The sequence below is a fragment of the Gasterosteus aculeatus genome, chromosome 12 (genome assembly GCF_964276395.1).
Source record: "Gasterosteus aculeatus chromosome 12, fGasAcu3.hap1.1, whole genome shotgun sequence".
Taxonomy (NCBI): Eukaryota; Metazoa; Chordata; class Actinopteri; order Perciformes; family Gasterosteidae; genus Gasterosteus; species Gasterosteus aculeatus.
Window position 1 is genome coordinate 18016684 of NC_135700.1, and position 23159 is coordinate 18039842.

At 42.3% G+C, this 23159-nt stretch overlaps 2 protein-coding genes and 1 long non-coding RNA gene across 3 annotated transcripts; all 3 read right to left on the bottom strand.

Moving 5' to 3' along the window:
- Positions 1-4218: 4218 nt before the first annotated feature.
- LOC144385339 (uncharacterized) lies at positions 4219-5411 on the bottom strand. The gene is made up of 2 exons (XR_013451585.1): positions 5024-5411; positions 4219-4809 (listed from the first exon to the last, which is right to left on the bottom strand). It is a non-coding gene; the product is annotated as an uncharacterized LOC144385339 (long non-coding RNA).
- A 10654-nt stretch (positions 5412-16065) lies between these two features.
- Positions 16066-18318, bottom strand: LOC144385279 (uncharacterized). The gene is made up of 2 exons (XM_078084781.1): positions 17669-18318; positions 16066-17450 (listed from the first exon to the last, which is right to left on the bottom strand). The coding sequence occupies exons 1-2, from the start codon at positions 18113-18115 to the stop codon at positions 17043-17045; spliced, it is 855 nt and encodes a 284-aa protein (XP_077940907.1). The 5' UTR covers positions 18116-18318; the 3' UTR covers positions 16066-17042.
- A 674-nt stretch (positions 18319-18992) lies between these two features.
- LOC120833276 (calcium homeostasis modulator protein 6) lies at positions 18993-22207 on the bottom strand. Its single transcript, XM_040200261.2, has 2 exons — positions 21583-22207; positions 18993-21355 (listed from the first exon to the last, which is right to left on the bottom strand). Exons 1-2 carry the CDS (start codon positions 22045-22047, stop codon positions 21203-21205), a joined length of 618 nt encoding a protein of 205 aa, XP_040056195.1. The 5' UTR covers positions 22048-22207; the 3' UTR covers positions 18993-21202.
- Positions 22208-23159: the final 952 nt, after the last annotated feature.

The following is a 23159-nucleotide window of genomic DNA, read 5'->3' on the forward strand; positions in this document are numbered from 1 at the left end:
ATCAGATCATGGATTCATCATCATGTCACTTGGGACTTTGGTTGGAGAGCTTCCCCATGACTTAGCTGATGAGATTGCTGAAGCTTTTGCTAAATTACCACAGAAGGTAATCTGGAAGTATAAAGGGGAGCGACCGGCCACTCTGGGCAACAATACTTTACTTGTAGACTCAATGACACAGAATGACCTGGGACATAAAAATATTCATCATCATGGGAGTTCCAATCGCATTCTCATTGTTTTCTATCAAGCCGACAACCTTTCTAGACTCAGAGCAAAGGGCGTTGCAGAAGTTATGAATGTTCTGAATTGAACACAAAAAACCTTGTGAATGCAATGCAGGAAGTCATGAACAAGCCCTCCTAGAGGAGGAACATGCAGAGCATGTAGGAACATGGAACATGCAACTCTCCAGGCTGCACAGAGATCAGCCGATGAAGCTGCTGGATAACGCCCTCTTCTGGATGGAGTTTGTCATGAGACAAAAATGTGCAGCTCAACTGAGAACAGAGTCCTACAAGATGCCCTGGTACCATTTTAAAGTATTTAATCTCTGTCCAGAGAAGGTTCTAACTGACCATTCTGTCACGGTTTGGGTTCACTTCTTGTTTTATTTTGTAGTTCTATAACATGTCACTTCCTGCACCTGCACCTCCCTAGTGTATTTAAGCCATATGTGTCTGTTATCACTTGTGGCGTCATTACTAAAAGTTAGTTGTCCGCAGCTCATGCCATGACCGTGTTCTTGTCACTGTTTCCTTACTACGTTTTTGCCTTTTTGGAGTTTTGGGTTTTTGGAAGTTTTGACTATTAAAGTCCATTTTTGTTCTCTGCTAAACTCTGCGTTTGAGTCCCACTCCCCTCGCACGGACCTCGCGCTGACACATTCTGTGGTTAACAAATAAATGCTCAACTGTCTGCACCCCATTCACCCGCTTCCTGTTGTTTAAGCTGAGCAGGCAGATCATTTGGCTTTTTGCTTTACTAAGACACACCCACACAGATGCAGGACTCTACTTGAGAGGACCATCACTGTTGACGGGGATTGCAAAAACCTTTCATTTTTATCTCACAGCATGAAAATGGTTCAAACACTGAGTCTGACAGTGAAAACAGATAAATGAGTCACAATGAAAAATTAACGGCACGGTGCGACGGAAAACATGGTTTAAAAAACCTCCTGTTAAATGAGGAAATAATAATTTCTTTTCCAACTACAATTTTGATATTTGAAATAAATTTACTTGTAAATGTGTTTAGAAAATGGAATAAAACTGTTACGTGGAAATGTAAAGTGATATGTAGTTATTTTATAAATAAAACCATTTTTTTGAGTTCATAGATTGTTGTGATGTCAAACAAGGTTTTTTTTCATTGAATGTGTATGGAGAGCAACGGTGGGTAAATTGATGGGAGGGCTCCCAGGTAAAAGGTAGGGGCGGTAGTATATACTAGGAGGACCTCGTTGGTGAGAACTTTGCATGGCACGGGAAAAAGAACGAACAGCTGACGGACAGAGCCAGGTGTTACAGCTATCAACCATGCAACATCAACATGAGAGTGAGGTCACTGAAGGGCAGCCGCTTTTTCACCTTGGACAACACCAGAGACTGACGGAGCGCATCGCGCCAAAAGAAAAGGAAGTGTGAAAGAAAGAGAAATAAAAAAGTAGAAAAGAAAAGAAATGTGTTGGGTTTGAGTGAAATCCAGTTTCCAGAGAATCTCAGTTCCTTTTCAAGCAGGGGCACTGCACCATCTTAAATAGGAGCAAGGAGAAGAACTTGACAATTGTAATGCAATTAATTCAAAACAAAGAAGGAAGGACCCTTTTTTTAGAGGGGGTGGGGCGGAGGTTGCAGTTGGGGGTCTTGCAATGTCCTCATATCCCTATGATCCCTATCCCTAGGGGCCCTTACAGTAAAGGTTTGGGAACCGCAAACCTCAGGGTTGGTTGAATAGGTATTACAAATAAGAGGATGTGTTGGTACGTTTACCAGACAGGAGGTTGTGCTGTTCAGGCATTTAAAGTATTTCCTCTGCCTGTTAAAGCAAACTACCATTCTACATTACAATTTCCGACAAAAGATCACACACATGAGCATTGTAGGCTACAAAATAACATTAGCTGGTCCCATCAAAAACTTTATTTTTTCTTTGATAAACCCCTTTTAATAGTTTAACTGCATGTGTATATTATGTTTTTATATTGTCAAGAGCTACCTGGATCTTGAATTTCCCCTCGGGGATCAATAAAGTACTTCTATTCTATCATCACAGCATGTAGCTTTGTGCAGGGGCGTGAGTTTTGCAATTACAGTTTAACGATTTAAACTGATTTGTTGTCACAAACTGAACCTTTTACATGAGAACTGGCACACGGGAACATAATCCAGCTTGATGAAAGTTATTATTGACTTTTGAGTAAGTTGTCTTCATGAAGCATTTTGCTGCAGAGTGACAAACACTGCATGGCTTTCACTGCCCTTTGTACTTTCTTATCCCCTGACCGTTTGAGAACATAACATTTCTTCATTCCAAAGTCCTGCTCGGGCTGAAGACTGGAAGCACTTGTTCAGCTCTATACGAGAATATAGAACAAAAGTCCCTGGATAACAAATAGGTCATCTTTTTAAAAATATTTTACCAATATGTAGTTCAATAGTTCAAATGCATGGCGACCACTGTCTCCATGTATTTGAACTACTGTGTTTTTCATGAAATTAATTTTAAACGGACAAACAACAGTACAAAGTTTTCCTTAATGGAACTAAATGTGACAGACTCCTCTCACTGCAAACTCCTACAAGATGAACATGCAGACGCTCTCCAGGCTGCACAGAGATCAGCCGATGAAGCCGCTGGATAACAACCTCTTCTGGGTAGAGTTTGTCATGAGACACAAAGGTGCAGCTCACCTGAGAACAGAGTCCTACAAGATGCCCTGGTACTCCTACCACTCTTTTGATGTGGTTATCTTCTTAGGTGGAGCTGTGCTGATAATTATATGCACTTTAGATGAATTGATAAGGTGTTTATGCTGCATATGTGAGAAGAAACGTTGATGTGATTTGAAAAAATGTAAGTAGAAATCAGCATGAAATAGGATTCCAGTATATAAATCATGAAAATATTGACTCAAGTATTACTGTCATTAAATGTGGATAAGCAAAAAATACCGTTTTTAGTTGAAAAAAATAATAATTTGATTTTAGTAAAAAATTCTTTATCAACAAAGAAAAACGTAGAGATTTAAGGCTGATTATATTTGATTCCAGCATATTCTTACACATTTTTTGTAAAAACAGGCTGCAAAATTGTTGCATTAGAAGGAAGTAATTACAAGCATTTTCAAAAGTTGTGGGTTGTGCTCATGAATTCATCCTCTTTAATTAGCACACAGAGGAAGAACCTAGTGCATGTATTGCTCCAATGATTTAAATGATGTTACTAACTCACTGTGGAACACTGAAAAGAGAAAAACGAAACCTGACTCCATGAATCAGTTTAGGGACGCCATTTATTTTGAGCATCAGTGAGAAGCAGGAAGGGAGGCTGCCAGTCCAGCTGCCTCCCTTACTGCTCTTCCACTGTGGTGTCAGATTAGCAAGGCTAACATACATGAAACACAGGACCCAGACTATGACATGTGAGGACATGTGATGAAAATGTCTACAAAACATTACATTGGTGACATATAGAGACATTAACAAACGGGGACAGGAGACATTAAATACGCCTCCCTGTATTTTAACAGGAAAATACACAAATTCAGCGATATTGACTATAAAAATCATTGGATTGATTGGAATCTAATAATTACAATTATATCACAGATCAGTGACACAGGGGAGGCAGTCACCATGAAATGCCTCCAGTGACCGCACTCACTGTGCTCTGCTGTGTCTAACACTGTATAAAGGATGTGGTAAGACACTAAGGCGTCAATAGCCTGAGAATCTACAGACACGCTTTATGTTCCTCTATAAATAGCATGGCATTTGTAGCATGTGTTGTGCTTTTTGTTCTGCTGATGTCTTAGCAAGTTTTGGCAGTTCATCACATGTTAAGACTGTTGTGGAAATTTGTGAATTAGGCCCTTGTGAGAAATCAAAAGTATCTTAAACCTCGCTTTGTGAATAATGATTTATTACTAACTAGAATATAGAAAAATCATAAAGAATCCAGAAATCATCAACAACAGCACAGAACAGACAGAAGTTTAAAATAGGAGCTTTAATACACTTTTTTACACAAGTTTGTTTAGTCCAATCAGAAGACCCGCCTGCACAAAGGAATTTTAGTATGAAACACAGATGTCCTAGGACAACACCCTTGACCCTCCTTTAATGTGACCCAGGCATCCTGTTTGGACAGAGAGAAGGAATGACACAATGGATTCCAGCACACACCCACTTCCTGAGAAAGCCCCAGTGTGCAGATATAGAAATTCTCCTCCAACAGAGACAAATTCAAGTTCCCAACAGTGCAGGTCTGTGAGGATTGTGGAAACTTTCTACTGACTAAATGCTATAATAATGTGACTGATAAAATATTTAATATAAAACAATAAAAAAAGAGAAACAATCATTTTTATATTGTATTTTAAAGCATTATCATTCACCATTCAATATTAAATTCAAATATGTGTGGTGGGCAAATACTTTCAAGGAACACTTCTTTAACTTCTCCGGCCTGAAGAACTCCTCCAGCCTAAAGATCTCCTCCAGTTTGATGACCTTGAATGCATAGTCGTAGTCCATCAATTAGTAGAACCACACAGATGACAATGACCAGGATTATGCCAATAACCTGGAGTACAAAAAAAAATATTTTTAATAATCATCCACAGGAGAAGCACATTCTTGTTTATCAAAGTGTATTAACAGAGCTCAATTGATAGTTTCTATATTCCAATAGCATTCCATAATATATACATGTTTTTCAACCAGGCATACTTGAAGGAGGAGGTGTTTTTGCTCCACTGATAACAAGAATTCTGTAAGGTAGAAAGCATTTAACTCACCTGAGAAATAACATAGTTCCAGTGTGTGGTCTCCATTCGTTGTGTTGAGTTGACATTTGACTCACACCACTTCATCTTAGCCTCCTTGTCAACTTTAACAAATCTACCCTTCCAGCCTGTCATGGCACAAGCCAAGTATTGGCCATCGAAGAGCAACAAAATCAGCCACACGATAGCAGGAACGAAGCTGAAGAAGGTTTTTCTACAACGGTTGTGTACGTCTATACGTCTACAACCTTGAATGATCAGCATCAAGGTGAAGGCCATGATGGCAGGAATGATGAAGAACGCTAATGAGAATATTATATTAAATGTCAAAGAGTTGCACGGACACTGAAACTCCTGCTCCATCAGCTTCTTCAGTATCGTGAGAACGACGCCCACAATCACATTTGATAGCAGAGGTTTCCCCCAAAGTAATTCTCTCTGCCGGGATAGGACGTCTCCCATAGGTGACAGGTGGGGTTTCATTTGAAATGTGTCTGATGGACAGCGACCTCGATAGCCTGAGAATCTACAGACAGGCTTTATGTTCCTCTATAGATAGCATGGCATTTGTAGCATGTGTTATGCTCATTGTTCTGCTGATGTCTAAGCAAGTTTTGCCGTTTAACACAGTTAAAAAGTCAAAAGTTAAAAGGATAATCCTTATGTTACCATATTGTTTTGTCCCACAATGGTATTTGTAAAGGTTGCTTAATAGAGATGTTACAATCACACCTGGTTTCACAGCTGAGTTCATCACATGTTAAGACTGTGGTGGAAATTTATGAATTCAGCCCTTGTCAGAAAGCAAAAGTATCTTAAACTCGCTTTGTGAATAATGATTTATTACTAACTAGAATATAGAAAAATCATAAAGAATCCAGAAGTCATCAATAAAGCCGTAAGTACAGACAGAAGTTTAAAATAGGAGCTTTCAGAGAAGTTTGTTTCGTCCAATCAGAAGACCCGTCTGCACAAAGGAATTTTAGTATGAAACACAGATGTCCTAGGACAACACCCTTGACCCTCCCTTAATGTGACCCAGGCATCCTGTTTGGACAGAGAGAAGGAATGACACAATGGATTCCAGCACACACCCACTTCCTGAGAAAGCCCCAGTGTGCAGATATAGAAATTCTCCTCCAACAGAGACAAATTCAAGTTCCCAACAGTGCAGGTCTGTGAGGATTGTGGAAACTATCTACTGACTAAATGCTATTATAATGTGACTGATAAAATATTTAATATAAAACAATTTAAATAATGAAAAAAAAAACATTTTTATATTATATTTTACGGCAGCATCATTCACCATTCAATATTAAATTCAAATCTATGTGGTGGGCAAATACTTTCAAGCAACACTTCTTGACAACAATTACAAAAATGGTCATGGTAAAGTCTGTTGAGGATATTTACAAAGTGTCCATGGCAGCAGGGCAGGTGTGTTGGGTGGTGTATGAATGAGAATAACAATATTTCAAATTCATTACAGAAATAGAAGTCAATCTGTTAACTGTTTGTTGATTCAACTCTTGTGAGGTGTTCACGATACATTTCCTCTGGTATCTGAAACCTTTCTTTTAGTAATTTCTTTTGTTAAGTAGTCCCATCGTTCAATTTGGAAAATATTTAGTATAAGTCCCTCCTGTTGGTCAGCTCTCAGCACCCTTTGACGTCTGCATCTTACCAAGCCGTTCGCTGCTTCTTCCTTTTCTCCATCCAGCCTCTCTGGGCTCCAGGATGTGTGTGATGATCTGTCTTTGTAACTTTCCATCAGAATTGGATTTGCATTTGCATTCTCATCAGTCTTCAGGGCTGCAGCAACTTTCGGGGGTTTCAGCAACACTATTGTTACCTGCGTTCTCTACCTGTGAACTCAAAACTCAACTCATGGTTTTTTAATGACCTTCATGTATTCCTAATGAAAATGATAAAGTATTCATATCTCATATGTAGTTAAATGTATGTATGATTTGTTGATAAAAACATAACAGTTGATGGTCTGTAACAAAGTTTTCCATTCTGTACTGCTATTTCTAATGTTATCCTATGATCTAAAATTAGCTCGTTAAGATGCTGTATGAGATGTACCGTGCACTGTACATCTCATATCCACGCTCAACAACTTGCAGCCTATCACCAAGTTTAAGAGAAAATAACAAATTATGTACAACAAGGTCTACAGATTTGTCTCAAATCACATTATTTTCCACTCATTTAAATGTCTCCCTCCGCTGTCACGTGTGGTGGAAGATTTTGCACAGACAATCGTTAAGTAAGAAACAAAGGCTCTGAGTCAAGTACGTCTTTTCTCCGTTTATTTCCTTGCAAGGGAAAGAGGGTCACAACAGCTACGTGGTCAGTAGACTGTCAAGAACCTCCTTCTGCCCCCAACACATCGAGGCAGTTCTTATACCTAAATTTAGATATCTGTGGCGTCAACAGAAACCTTTGACCATCTTGTTGAGTCTCTACAGCCAGGGTTCTGGGAACATCTTGTCCATGTAAGACACGTCAGTTCTTTGACCGTGTCCTTGCTCTCCCAACATGCTAAAACAAATGTGGTCATACACATAACAAACACTTTGTTCAATCTCTACAGCTATGACGCTGGAAACATCTAATCCAAGTGGGAGACACGCTCTCTGTGTTAACTATTTAAATATTCACCCACTGTACTGTTGACTGTCTCTACATCACCATGGGTCGCACCTCTCTCGGAACGACTCCCTTTTGTCTTACAAGACCGAGTCCACAGACAGCGTCCTGTCCTTTGTCTCTTGCGGAAGTCCCATCGGTGTGTGTGCTAATGTGCATCTTTAGGACCCTTGGAGACGGACTCTAGGACCCCGTGCAGACGGACTCTAGTTTGCCTGAACCCGGGTTCATTTTTCACACCTACCCACTTTTTAAATCGCGTGCACATGAACCCAGTGAATCCGATTGACTCCGCTGTAGTACATCCCCCACGCCTGTTGGTGGCGCTTTAAGGTGCTACAGACAACTGAAGAAGACAGGAGCATGCATATAAGACATGCGCGTCGTATACAAACGAAAACTCCACAGAAGAAGAAGAAGAAGAAGACGAATGGGTTGGATTGCATTCAATCACGTGGGGCAATCCGATTAGGTATGGGGCGTGCAGACGAACACCAAGAGCAATCTAATTTTGAGTTTACTCACTTTGGACCCCCGATTAGAGGGAGTGCGGATATGGTGCGTTTGTCTGCACGATAGGGCTATACGGAGACGGGGTTCACCGGGTTCAGGCAAACTAGAGTCCGTCTGCACGGGGTCTAGGTGTGGTGCTGCTGTGTGTGTGTGTGTGTGTGTGTGTGTGTGTGTGTGTGTGTGTGTGTGTGTGTCTCGAATCAGTCTCTCTCAAACTCCGTAATTGTAAAAATGTTTAAACAATAAATGGGAAAATTGTGTTAATGTAAGCAGAGGACAATTATATACACGTTAAAACAAATAATCACATAGAGCCTAAAAAATGTCCATAGACCGTTTAAAATAGAAGCAAAAATCACATGGTCCCAAGAATGGAGGAAGAAAAAATGTTAGAATAATTTGAAAATGGGAGCAGGGGAGGCACTGTTGAATGGAAATACAAAGTGGAGGCGAGAAATACAAAAACTGATGTAACTTTCTCCATTTATCTCCCCCCGCCATCTTGTAACGTTCCAAAAACATGCGTGCTCAGTTTTCCCCAAGACCAAGCCACACTCAAATCCTTAATCCGGCTTCATTCTTTTCTAAACATACAATTATATGCAAGTTCGCAACGTCCTCGCCGGCCTTCTTAACAAGTTTGTTAAGTCTGTTGGTGTCACCGGCTCCAATGCTGCTCCCCCAGCAGACCACGGTGAAGTACAAAGCACTGGCCACAACAGACTGATAGAACATCTCCAACATCTTGCTGCACACATGGAAGGATCGAAGCTTCCTCAGGAAAAAGAGTCGACTCATCCCCTTCCTGTAGACGGCGATGATGTTGGTCTTCCAGTTCAGTCTGTTGTCGATGGAGACACCCAGGTACTTGTAGTCCTCGACCATGGCCACCTCCTCTCCCAGAACCCTCAGCGGAAGCGGAGCAGTCGTCTTCCTCCCGAAGTCGACCACCATCTGTCTGGTCTTGGCCACGTTCAGGAGCAGGTGATTTCTGCCCGCCCACACCACAAAGTCCTCCACTACTGCCCTGTACTCCTCCCGTCCATCCCTTATACACCCTACCACTGCAGAGTCATCAGAGAATTTCTGCAGATGGCAGGACTCTGAGTTATACTGAAAGTCAGTGGTATATAAGGTGAACAGGAAGGGAGACAGAACAGTTCCCTGTGGAGCTCCAGTACCACTGACAACTGTATCAGACAGCACGCTGCCCAGTCGGACAAACTGTGGCCTGCCTGTCAGGCAGTCAGTGATCCAGGACACGGTGGACGAGTCCACCCCCACCACCCGCAGCGTCTCACTCAGCAGCAGTGGTTGGATGGTGTTGAAGGCACTGGAGAAATCAAAGAAAGTTATTCTCACAGAGCCACCCTTTCCATCCAGGTGCGATTGGGCTCGTTGCAGCAGGTAGATGATGGCGTCATCCACCCCAAGACGAGGCTGGTATGAAAACTGCAGCGGGTCAAGTGAAGATTTCACCTGTGCCCTGAGGCGGGCCAAGACCAGCCTCTCCAGCACCTTCATCACATTCGATAGTCATTAAGGCCAGATGGAGTAGTCTTCTTGGGGACCGGAACCAGACACAACGTCTTCCACAGCACCGGGACCTTCTGCTGCTTCAGGCTCAGGTTGAAGGACCTCAGCCAGCTGGAAAGAACAGGTCTTCAGGACCCTGGGGCTGATGCCATCAGGTCCTGCAGCCTTGCGTTGGTGGAGTCTCCTTAACTGTCTCCGAACCTGGTCAGTAGTCACCGAGAGGCCCTCTCCAGGGAGCCCCCTGGTTGACTCTGTCTTCCCCTGAAGCCTGAGATCTTTTTCATGCCGGACCACACCTCCCTCACGTTGTTCTGCTGGAGTTTGGCCTCCAGCTTCCTCCTGTAGGAGTTCTTACACTCCCTGTGTTACGTCCCTAAAGTGTCTAGGGGTGGAGGACGTAAACAAGTTAAAATAATAAACCCGGGAGATCTGGATCAACGGCAAAACAAGGATATTTAATGAAGGAAAACAACACAACTGAAAACAATCTCCAAAGGAAGACGAGTACAGCGTATGGCTTCTTCTTTACTGGCTCCCAAAACGTCGCACGTCAGCACCTCGCAACCTCTCTGGTTCCGCTCTGGCTTCGCCTGCGAACTACGCAGCTTCGATTCACGTAACTTCACGTTTGGCTATAAAGGAATTCCACGGTCACATGACCTTAGTTCTCCCCGCTGAGTTAAAGGAGGACTAGTGTTGTAGTCTCATTCGGACCGATCCCCCAGGGTGGGGTTCAATGACTGCTTTTGAAAGTGAGTGTTAAGTTGTGTTATTGTTGTTGACAAACTGTCTGTCTCTCAGTGTGTCTGTGGATGGAAGTGTTGAGCTCAGCGATGGGACCGGAGCGAGTCTTACCAAACTCTGAGGATGGGCTGGGGGGGAGCGAGCGCCCAGCCGATGGAGCTATGCTGACGTGGAGTGGGGGGGAGGAGGAGGAGGAGGGGGAGGTGGGGTCCGAGATGGAGCTGGATGGAGAGGAAGAGGAGAACGATGGAGGATATTAGTACCAACCCCTGAACCAGGAACCTGAGGGGGAGGAGAGGGCCGTGGGGCAGGAGGACCCCCCCCCCTCCACTGAGCAGCTTCAGCAGAGGATACAGGTGAGTTGTGTTTATACGTGCAAAATAGCCCTCTTGACCTTATCATAAGTGAGCCCGTCCTCCACGGACAAAGAGGAGCAGGCCTCTTGAGCCTTACCCACCAATTTGCACTGCAACAGGATCGCCCACACATCTTTAGGCCAATGTAACGCAGCAGCAATACGCTCAAATGCACCAAAGTAAGCTTCTACCTCTGACTCACGGAAGACCTGCCCCAATGAACTGTGCTTACTGACATCAAAAGTGACAGAACTAGGAGAAGGTGCCCCAGCTGTGGTAATGTTACGGGCAACTCCTAAACCAGCTTGTATTTCCATCTGACGCATCTTTAAAGCAGTCTCCGCCTCTAATTTCTTCAACTCCCAACTCTCTACGGAGCTGAAAATCCCTCTCTTTCTCCTCCCGCTCTACCTGAAGACGAACTAACCGCACCCTTAACCTGGCATCTAGTTTAGACCCCGGAGGCGAACCTACCGACATCGGTTCAAACGGCGGCAAGGTGACTGGCTGTCGTTCGGTTCCCTCATGTCGAACAACCGGAGTAACATTAACGGCCTGATCTTTCACGTCAGGTGCACTCACCTCTTCATCAGGGTCACTCACGGGTGCAGAGAAAACTCCCTGGCTAACAAGACCATCAAACACAAGAGCCTTTAGCTCAGCTTTTCGGAGAGAAACAGACACAGAAATACCATAATATTCCGCTATCATTTGCAGATTCTTCTTTCTACACTTATCAAATGTACCTAAAGTCGGGTCAGACACAAACGTTTCTAGCTGAAAAGTCGCCATACTCTGGTCACAAGAATAATCACGCTGAAAACGCCAAGTTTAGGGTTTGATATTAATACCAGCACCAATAGGCCCCCAGCCTCATCAAGGAAACCGCAACCTCCTCAGAACCTGCCTAACCAATACTAATCCCTGGCTATCTTCTGGAGCCGTGCCGGGCAACTTACAGGTAACACATCAGAGGCCGAAACCCTGAAACGGCAGCCCCCTTTGGAGAACGTTGTCTCCGCCCAGGATTGACTCCGAAAACAATAAAGGCAAAACAATAAATTAGTTCCCGAAGGAAAGGCGGATTAGGCCCAGCTGGACACTACCCTATCTAGACTGAGGAGAAGCAGTTTCAATTACACACTAGCAAAGCAGAGGCAGCACATTGGGCTATATCAAAATATCAAACAGATAAACCTACCGCAACAAACCATGATTAATGTGTGAGCAAACAAAAGGATCCCGGACGAGCCCCGAAAACTGTTACGTCCCTAAAGTGTCTAGGGGTGGAGGATGTAAACAAGTTAAAATAACAAACCCGGGAGATCTGGATCAACGGCAAAACAAGGATATTTAATGAAGGAAAACAACACAACTGAAAACAATCTCCAAGGGAAGACGAGTACAACGTATGGCTTCTTCTTTACTGGCTCCCAAAACGTCCGCACGTCAGCACCTCGCAACCTCTCTGGTTCCGCTCTGGCTTCCACTGAAGCAACAACCCCCTCTGGCTTGGCACAGCCATTTAATCCCCTTCTGATCAGCTGCAGGAGTGACGTCACCAGCACACCTGAAGGAAATCACACACCCACTCTCATTCACACACACACACACACACGCGCGCAAACACGGCACGTAACACCAATCTTCACCTTCAGGTCGCGCTGAACTCTCCTGAGTTCCTCCCTGTCCCCAGACTTGAAAGCTGCTTTCTTCTTGTTAAGAAGCTCTTTCAGGTCCCTGGTAATCCACGGCTTGTTGTTGGGGAAGCAGCGGACAGTCCGGGATGGAACGGTGGTGTGTTCACAGAACTTGATGTATTCTGTGACACAGTCAGTTAAGTTGTTTATGTCCTCCCCATGTGGTCCACACAGCACATTCCAGTCTGTGCACTCAAAGCAGTCCTGCAGTGCCTCCTTAGCCTCCTGTAACCATCTCCTCACAGTCCTGGTGGTCACAGGCTGCCTCTGCACCAGAAGAACATAACTTGGAGTCAGCAGGACCAGGTTGTGATTCGACCTGCCAAGCGGGGGAAGGGCGGTAGCACTGTATGCATCCATGGCATTAGTGTCCACTCACACCTAAATGTTCTATGATAAACTATACAGCATTTCGGTTTTAAAACAGGTTGCCGGTTACCTTTTTCGATGGCACCGTGAGAGTGAAGAAAATTGATCACTGGGCTCTTTGTTCAGATCAGCTGTTCCTCCGTCCGTCCATTGCTCTCCATCACGCCAGGGTCACCAAGTTGCAGTGTTCAAAAATGAAGAAACGCCGGACGGACGGAGGGCATCGCAGATCTAAAGGTTAAAATCAAATGTATTTAATAAAAGAGATGGTGTTGTGGTAAAAAGAACATCTCAGCTGAGGAGCCGCTGGTATTTGCAACCAACAGGCCCCAGGGCCGTCCTTTGACCATCCCTAGTGCCCGTTTGTTGTCTCCACCAGCAAACTCGGGAACTATGGTTGCCTAGAGGTATTTATACCAATGCTTAAAGGTGTGAAAGTTGGTGTCCACACCTCTGGGAGTGGTCTTCTGGTGAGTTCAATCTCAGTCAATATCAGTTGTTGCAAGTATTACATGCATGCATTACATTACATAACATCAAATACAATCATCACTACATTGGTATTATTCTATTACAGTTGCAGAATCACAGTGGTTTTACAATATTTCCATTACTTGATGCATTTTATTAATTTTATGAACCAGGTCGTCAATTTATTTCTAATATCCTACAAAGCTCCATTAGCTTCTACAGTGCCGTGAGGATGAAGCCCACAATCACATTTGATAGCAGAGGTTCATTCCGAAGTAATTCTCTCTGCCGGCATAGGAAATCTCCCATACTAGATTGAGCAAAAAATGAAGGCAACCGCTGCAAAAAGCCCAAAAGAGGGTCTTGCGTTGTAAACACATTGGCAACAGATAAGCGATGTGTGATTAACGCATTGTTGCAAACCAGGAGGAGGGGCCGAGCCAAGACGGTGGATCAGGTTGGGGGAGGTGATAGAGGGGGTGTATTACCCAGTGCAGGGGTTGCAACCGGCTGGCAATTGCCATTGGGAACACCTGCAGCCAATCAACCCAATTCAGAGGTGACTCATATAGAGGGTGGCTGAATGCCAGAGAGGGAGAAGGAAGAGCTCCTCTGTTTTTCCCCAGGACGAGTTATTGAGGACCTGAGAGCCTGACCAGGGGGGAAATTTGTGTTGTTTTGACCCCCGCCCCTTCCCCAAAGTTATCAGTTAAAAGAATCTTTATTTTGTTATCTGACGAGTGTGTCCATTCCTGAAATCTCGCCTCCACGCCCCCCCCCCTCCCGGTTTACCACAGCATGTTTTCCCCTCAGCAACATGCTACACTTCCACTCTGATTGGTTTTGAACAAAGGAGGGTGTGTCGACAGCTCTGATTCTTCTCCAGCTGATTGGACTGTGCAAGGTTGAAGGTGGGGTTTCATTTGAAATGTGTCTGATGGACAGCGACCTCGATAGCCTGAGAATCTACAGACAGGCTTTATGTTCCTCTATAGATAGCATGGCATTTGTAGCATGTGTTATGCTCATTGTTCTGCTGATGTCTAAGCAAGTTTTGCCATTTAACACAGTTAAAAAGTCAAAAGTTAAAAGGACGATCCTTATGTTACCATATTGTTTTGTCCCACAATGGTATTTGTAAAGGTTGCTTGATAGATATGTTACAATCACACCTGTTTTCACAGCTGAGTTCATCACATGTTAAGACTGTTGTGGAAATTTGTGAATTAGGCCCTTGTGAGAAATCCAAAGTATCTTAAACCTCACTTTGTGAATAATGATTTATTACTAACTAGAATATAGAAAAATCATAAAGAATCCACAAATCATCAATAAGGCTCAAGTAGGCTCAGGCCATTGCTAGCCATGTGTTTTACTGGAATTATGGTTCATGGTGTTCTACCAAACTCAATACTGTTAGTGCCTGTTCTTAAAGATAAGGCTGGTAAACTGAACAGCATAGACAACTATCGACCCATTGCATTAGCCAGTATCTTGTCTAAAGTGTTTGAGAGAATTCTATTGAAATTGGAAATGTATGTTCTGCTGACAATCAGTTTGGGTTTAAAATAAAACATTGTACTGATCTCTGTATCTATTCTCTGAAGGAGATTGTCTCTAGGTACATAAGTCCTAATTCCTCTTCATTGATGCTTCTAAGCTTTCGATAGAATTTGTCATCAAACAATGTTTATGAAGCTGCTAGCGAGAGGGGTCCCTAAACCTCTTGTGAGGATTTTGGTGTTCTGGTATGCCAATCAAACTTCATGTTAAATGGGACAATGTTGCTCCTTTCTATGTTGGTAACGGAGTTCGACAATGAGGAATTTTATCTCCCTTTTTGTTTAATGTTTATATGGACGACTTATCAAGCCAGCTAAATAAGACAAATACAGGCTGTCTTGTAGGTGAATCTATTGTCAATCATCTGATGTACGCAGATGATTTGGTGTTACTCAGCCCATGTAGTGCTGGGCTCCAACAGCATAGATCATGATATAAAATATAATGCAAAGAAAAGCCACATAATAATAGTCCGAAGTAATCAGGACAGGAACTTAACCTTCCCTACCTTTTATCTATCTGGCAGTCCCCTTGGTGTTTGTGAGGAAATAAAATATCTGGGCCATGTCATTTCTGATGATTGGACAGATGACAACGATATATATCGACAGCGCTGTAAAATATATTCTCAGGCCAATATGTTATTAAGGAAGTTTTCTATGTGCTCAGACTCAGTTAAATGTTCCCTGTTTAGAACCTACATAACACCATTGTACCCGCTCAGTTGTGGTCTAAATACAAGAAAAGGAGTATACAAAGACTGAAAGTATAGCTTACAATGATGCTTTTAGATTGCTGCTTCATGTGCCTAGGTGGCATAGTGCTAGTCAGTTGTTTGTGTCTAAACACGTACCAACCTGTGAGGCGCTCTTGAGACAATCGATGTATGGTTTCATGTGTCGACTGGACAAATCTGAGAACTGTATAGTAGAGGCTCTGGTCAACCCTCTAAAGAGCTGCTATCGATTTACTTCGATATTAAGACGACATTGGCACAAAATTCTTCATACATTTTAGTGAACTGTACTATGTATGTTGTATCTTCTCGTTTTTCTCTTCTTTTATAGTTGCATGTCTTTATTTTATATGGAACTTGGCGTCTGAAATACAGCATTTTAAAAAAAAATCTAAGTACAGACAGAAGTTTAAAATAGGAGCTTTAATACACTTTTTCTTTAAAAGTTTGTTTAGTCCAATCAGAAGACCCGCCTGCACAAAGGAATTTTAGTATGAAACACAGATGTCCTAGGACAACACCCTTGACCCTCCCTGAATGTGACCCAGGCATCCTGTTTGGACAGAGAGAAGGAATGACACAATGGATTACAGCACACACCCACTTCCTGAGAAATTCCCAGTGTGCAGATATAGAAATTCTTTAAAAGAGACAAATTCAAGTTCCCAACAGTGCAGGTCTGTGAGGATTGTGGAAACTGACTAAATGCTATTATAATGTGTCTGATAAAATATTTAATATAAAACAATTTAAATAATGAAAAAACAACATTTTTATATTATATTTTACGGCAGCATCATTCACCATTCAATATTAAATTCAAATCTATGTGGTGGGCAAATACTTTCAAGCAACACTTCTTGACAACAATTACAAAAATGGTCATGGTAAAGTCTGTTGAGGGTATTTACAAAGTGTCCATGGCAGCAGGGCAGGTGTGTTGGGTGGTGTATGAATGAGAAGAACAATATTTCAAATTCATTACAGAAATAGAAGTCAAATTGTTAACTGTTTGTTGAGGTGAGGTGTTCACGATACATTTCCTCTGGTATCTAAAACCTTTCTTTTAGTAATTTCTTTTGTTAAGTAGTCCCATCGTTCAATTTGGAAAATATTTCTATATCTACTGTACATCCCTCCTGTTGAGGCATGTGTTATTTTAACACGTGTCTCAAAATAAATGTGTTTTATATTATATTTTACGGCCGCATCGTTCACCATTTATTATTAAATACAATTCTGCGTGGTGGGAAAATACTTTCAAGCAACACTTTACAAAAACAAACAAAACAATTAACAAAAATGGTCATGGTAAAGTCTGTTGAGGGTATTTACAAAGTGTCCATGGCAGCAGGTCAGGTGTGTTGGGTGGGTTTATGAGATGGTTACATGTTGATGAGCTCGATATCGTTTCCAGGCTGAGGTTCAGACTGAGGAGTTTCAGACTGAGGAGTTTCAGACTGAGGAGTTTCAGGCTGAGGATCTGCAGGCTGAGGAGTTTCAGGCTGAGGAGTTTCAGACTGAGGAGTTTCAGACTGAGGAGTTTCAGGCTGAGGATCTGCAGGCTGAGGAGTTTCAGGCTGAGGAGTTTCAGACTGAGGAGTTTCAGGCTGAGGATCTGCAGGCTGAGGAGTTTCAGGCTGAGGAGTTTCAGACAGGAGTATCATGCTGACGACCTCAACCTGAAGATTTTCAGGCTGAGGAGTTGCAGACTGAGGAACTTTAAAGTATAGGTGTAGTTGATACGTTATGAGACCCCCACAGATAAAAAGGAGGAGCACCAGGCCTATAACCTGGAGTACAAAAGAATAGATACTTTTTTTCAGTAATCATCCACAGGAGAAGCGCATTCTTGTTTATCAAAGTGTATTGAAGAGCTATTGATAGTTTCTATATTCCAATAGCGTTACATAATATATACATGTTATTTCAACCAGGCATACTTGGAGGGGGAGGTGTTTTTGCTCTACTGATCACAAGAACTCTGTAAAGTAGAAAGCATTTAACTCACCTGAGAAATAACATAGTTCCAGTGTGTGGTCTCCATTCGTTGTGTTGAGTTGACATTTGACTCACACCACTTCATCTTAGCCTCCTTGTCAACTATAACAAACGTACCCTTCCAGTCTGTCATGGCACAAGCCAAGTATTGGCCATCGAAGAGCAACAAAAGCAGCCAGACGATAGCAGAAACGAAGCTGATGACGGTTTTTCTGCACTTGTGTACGTCTATATGTGTACAACCTTGAATGATCAGCATCAAGGTGAAGGCCATGATGGCAGGAATGATGAAGAACGCTAATGAGAATATTATATTACATCTTAAGAAGTTGCACGGACACTGAAACTCACGCTCCATCAGCTTCTCCAGTATCGTGAGGATGACGCCCACAATCACATTTGATAGCAGAGGTTTCTCCAAAAGTATTTCTCTCTGCCGTGATAGGAAGTCTCCCATAGTAGATTGAGCAAAAAATGAAGGCAACCGCTGCAAAAAGCCCAAAAGAGGGTCTAGCGTTGTAAACACATTGGCAACAGATAAGCAATGTGTGATTAATGCATCCAGAGGTATGTTTTCCCCTCAGCAACATGATTCACTTCCACTCTGATTGGTTTTGGAACAAAGGAGGGTGTGCCGACAGCTCTGACTCTTCTCCATCTGATTGGTCTGTGCAAGGTTCGAAAGTGGTTGTCTGATGGACAAACTGCAGGGAGGGTGGTAAAGTGGAGGGAAGTTTGTTCTGCACAGACGGGCTCTTTGCAGAATGAATACTTGGAGTTAAATGCATTTATCAGAATAAATATGAAGCTACGTGTATCTATGTATCTACATACAAATATTCATCATCATGGAGTTCCAGTCGTAGGCATTCTCATTGTTTTCTATCAAGCCGACAACCTTTCTAGACTCAGAGTAAAGGACGTTGCAGAAATTAATGAATGTTCTGAATTGAACACAAAAAAGTGTGAATGCAATGCAGGAAGTCATGAACAAGCCATTTTACAGGATGAACATGCAGAGGCTCTCCAGGCTGCACAGAGATCAGCCCATGAAGCCGCTGGATATCGCCCTCTTGTGGATGGAGTTTGTGATAATTATATGCACTTTAGCTGAATTGATAAGGTGTTTATGGTGCATGTGTCTGAGAAGAAAAAGTCTGTGATATGAAAAAAGTGAAGTAGCAATCAACGCAATATGATTCCAGTACATCCATTTGAAAAAATATTAACTCAAGAATTTTTGTAATTAAATTTGGATAACTGAAAATTCGTTTTCGAATCAGTTGAAAGAAAAAAACATTTGATTATAGAAAAAAAGACATGGGGCATTTTAGTGCTTTATAATGCTTTTCTTCAGCAACAAAGAACAACATAGAGGTTTATGGCTAATTTTCCTTGATCACACCATATTTTTACATATTATTTCACAAAGACTTTAAAACAAACATGTCAAAACGAGCTGCAAAATTGCTGCTCTAGAGGGAAGTAATTACAAGCTTTTTTTAAATATGTGGGTACTCATGAGTTTATAGGACAAGGAGGAAGAACTTCCATGTATTGCTCCACTAATTTCCAAAATGTTTCCAACTTACTGTGCAACACTGGACAATGATTTTACATTTTCAAACAACTACAATATTTCCTTGATGTTGCACCGTTTTGGAGATGTTCTTTTCTCAGCCAAGCAAATTGTGGACTTTAAACATCCAATTCCACACAAAGATAAGAAACATACCAGAACTTAACTGGGCTCTTAAATGCAACAAAATCTTAATTTCAATGTTGATGGAGAGCCTCTTTTTTTAATCTGACCGTTAAATTTAATAGATTTCTTCTAGCTATGGCTTGCATGACATGAAATGATTTGTCTTGCTTCTTCAAAGTAAAGAGTATTGGGTGTTAAAAAAGAAAACAGAAAAGGAACAACTGGTTCAGGTCTGTTGAGTCTGAGTTCTTTGCCAGTATCTGTGGGTCTGGAGGGTTAACAATGTGTTTAATTATTTCTGTCCCATTACCCTTAAGGCTTTCACTTAATTCCTGAATGTGAATATGTGTCTGGAGATTTTATGTTGTCAAAAAAAAAAAAAGTCACAACAGCGATACGCTGGCTACTGTGTCAAGTCGTCCAAGCAGTTTATTATTAAAACGAAAAATGGCTCATGACTCCATGAATGAGTTTAGGGACACGATTTGTTTGAGCATGGTGCTCTGCTGTGTCTAACCCTGAATAAAGAGGAGTGGATAAAGACAACAACTTCCTCTGAGTCATACAGGAAGTACTGAATAAGCCCTGCCCCAGGATGAACATGCAGGGTCAGCCCCAATTTCAACAGTTAATGGGCTTAAGGGAAACATTGTAAGTAACAAGAAATAAGTAATTGCTGCATAACTGCTGTTTGTGTAGGTTTCAGCAGACGTGCTCCAAACCAGTCTCTCCCCCATAAAGGATGTGCTAAGACACAAAGATGTCACTAACCTGAGAATCTACAGACAGGCTTTGTGTTCCTCAGCAGATAGCATACTATTTGTAGCATGTGCTGTGCTGATTGTTCTGCTGTTGTCTTAGCAAAGGTTGGCATTTACAGTAATAAAAGTCAAACGTTGAAAAGATATTCCTAATGTTACCATGTTGATTTGACCCACCTTGGTGTGTGTGTAGAAAGATTTTACATCCAACATTACTCTCACAGCTGAGTTGATCACATGTTAAGACACATTCAAGTTACCGACAGTGCAGGTTTGTTCCGATGGTGGAAACTGACCAAATGCTATTATGATGTGACTGATTAAAAAAAATCCCTGATGTTTTTTTTCTTAAATAAATAAATAATTTTAATATAAAACAATTAAAAAAACCACTAAAAATTATTTTACAAAATTTGTGTACATCCCACTATTAACTGGTTGCAACCATGATACAGAGCATCATGAACATGTGTTTACACCTCTAGCTGTCCAAAAGGTAAATCATTAGGAAAATCGGTTGTCTGGGGCCAGTTGTTATCCAGGAGGAGAAACCAAAACATTTCAAGCGAAATGTTATCATTTTGGGAACATACACCTCCAACTATTGGGTTTATACAAGTCAAATAATAGTAGATCAGATCAATATTCCCAGACTTTTGGATTCCACAATTATAGCTTCTACAGAATGCACAAAGAAAACTTCCATGTTAAAAGTGTGTAAAAAGTTGAAAAGATGAGAGAGCAGAACCAACTTTGTTTCTGGATGATTATTTGTCCATCAAACACACACTGAATGAGTCAAAGTGAAACATAACTGCAAATAAATAGCTTGACATTTGATGAAATATTCGTATGGATGAGAAAATCGATACCACCCAAAGAGGGGAGGGGGGATTTCCTTGCTTCTCGGTGGGGTTTGCCAACATATCCATAATTATAGTAATAATTGACCGTTTAAAACTTGTCTAGTGGGCAACACTTCTTAACAACAGTTATGAAAAGTCATAAAGTCTGTTATTGGTATTTACAAAGTGTCCATGCCTGCTGGGCAGGTGTGTTGGGTGGTGTGAGTCCCCCCTCAGGACGTCCTGGTCCGCAGGGAGCTCATCCTAAGCACAGTGAGCTCGGCTACATCTGCATCCTGCATCTCCACCTCTTGTTCGCAGCTTTCTCTGATGACATACACTATGAGACCCACACAGATGAAAATGAGGAGGACTATGCCGATAACCTGGGGTACAAAAGAGCAGAGCAACACTTTGTTTAGTAAACATTCACAGGAGAAGTGCATTCTTGTTTATCAAAGTGTATTAACAGAGCTATATTGATAGTTTCCAAAGGCTCCATTTGGATTAAAATATCTATATATATACATTTTTGAACGAATCTCAGGTGGAGGTGTTTTTACTCCACTCATCATGAATCAGAAATGTGTAAACTAGAAAGCATTCAACTCACCTGAGAAAAAACAAAGAGCTGCTGTGAGCGGAGCATCAGTTCTTGTGGGGTGACATCTCCCTCACCAGTCGGCTCACACCACTTCTGCGGAGCTGCCTTGTCAACTATTACAAATCTACCCTTCCAGTCTGTCATGGCACAAGCAAAGTATTGTCCATCGAGGAACAACAAAATAAGCCACACGATAGCAGGAACGAAGCTGGAGAGGGAAAGAGTTTTCCTGCACCACGCGTCAAATCTGCATCCTTGAATGATCAGCATCAGGGTGAAGGCCATGACGGCAGGAATGATGAAGAACGCTGATGAGAATACTCCGTTCCATGTAGGGTTGCAAGGACACTCAAACTCCAGCTCCACCAGCTTCTCCAGTCCCATAAGGATGAAGCCAAAAGCCACATTTGACACCAGAGGACTGTTGCTAAGTTCATTTTTCAGCCTGGTGAGCCATTGTTGTCTACTTTCCATACTAGATTGACCAAAAAGTGAAGGCAACCGCTGCAAAGAGGGTCCAGCTTTGTGAACACATTGGCAACAGATAAGTGATGCGTAATTAACGCATCCAGGGGGTATGTTTTCCCCTCGGGCAACAGGCCACACATCCACTCTGATTGGTTTTGAACAAAGGAGGGTGTGCCGAACCCGCTGACATTGCTACAGCCGATTGGTCCGCGCGAGGTTTCAGGTGGGGTTACATTTTAAATGTGGTCTCCGATGGACAAACTGGAGGAAGGGCGGTAAAGTGGAGGGAAGTTTGTTCTGCACAGTCTGGCCCCTTTGCAGAATGAATGCTTGGAGTTAAATGCATTTATGAGGAGAAGTATTTATCAGTGACTTACAGAAATACAGGAATAAAATGACTGGCCCAAAATGTTCACGGAAAATAAATAAAAGAAAGAAATACAACAGGTAAAGGGCGTTTTGTTAAAAAAAAGCGACTGAATCACTCATCATAAAATCCAATCCTAGTCGTAAATCTAGCACGCGCTCAATTGCCTTTTAAGTTGTCATTCATTGTCTGCGATTATAAAACGCGATGCGTGCTGAGCGGGCCTACAATACCCCCACCGGCCACGTGAGGTCGCCCATGCAGCAGCACTGGTTCAGGATTGAGAGGATTACAGGAGGCCATATTAAAACCTTCAAGGGGATGTGGTACATGCACCTTGAGAACACTCAGGCCACTGATGTGAGGCATAATTTATTAAATGAGCCGAGCGAACTCAAGAGCATCCCTATTATCTTCTCACATTAAGTCATGCCTGGAGAAAGTTTGTCTGTATAGCTATTGCAATTTTCTTTTTTTAATCCGGCGATTCTAATCCAGCCTATAGATTAATTCAGTCATTTTCTCTGCATGGTCAACATGCCTGGTCACGAGTTACAGTTACATTCATATTGCAGGAGATGTTGTAAAGTGTGGATAGATATGTGCGATGTGGTTATTGCCAGAGTCGCCTGCAGTAAATACTGCATGAGCAGGAACCAAACCGTCTAAATGGTAGATGATAAAACATGTGCGCGCAGAAACGACAGATCGACGGAACGCTGTGTCTGCGCGTAAAGGGGAACGAGGGCCG

Excerpts from the sequence above, each read along its gene's own strand:
- LOC144385279 (XM_078084781.1), bottom strand. The coding sequence starts at position 18,115 with ATGGGAGACTTCCTATCACGGCAGAGAGAAATACTTTTGGAGAAACCT. Across the intron at positions 17,451-17,668 it reads GGAACTATGTTATTTCTCAG|GTTATAGGCCTGGTGCTCCT; the intron begins GTGAGTTAAATG and ends TTTGTACTCCAG.
- LOC120833276 (XM_040200261.2), bottom strand. The coding sequence starts at position 22,047 with ATGGAAAGTAGACAACAATGGCTCACCAGGCTGAAAAATGAACTTAGC. Across the intron at positions 21,356-21,582 it reads AGCTCTTTGTTTTTTCTCAG|GTTATCGGCATAGTCCTCCT; the intron begins GTGAGTTGAATG and ends TTTGTACCCCAG.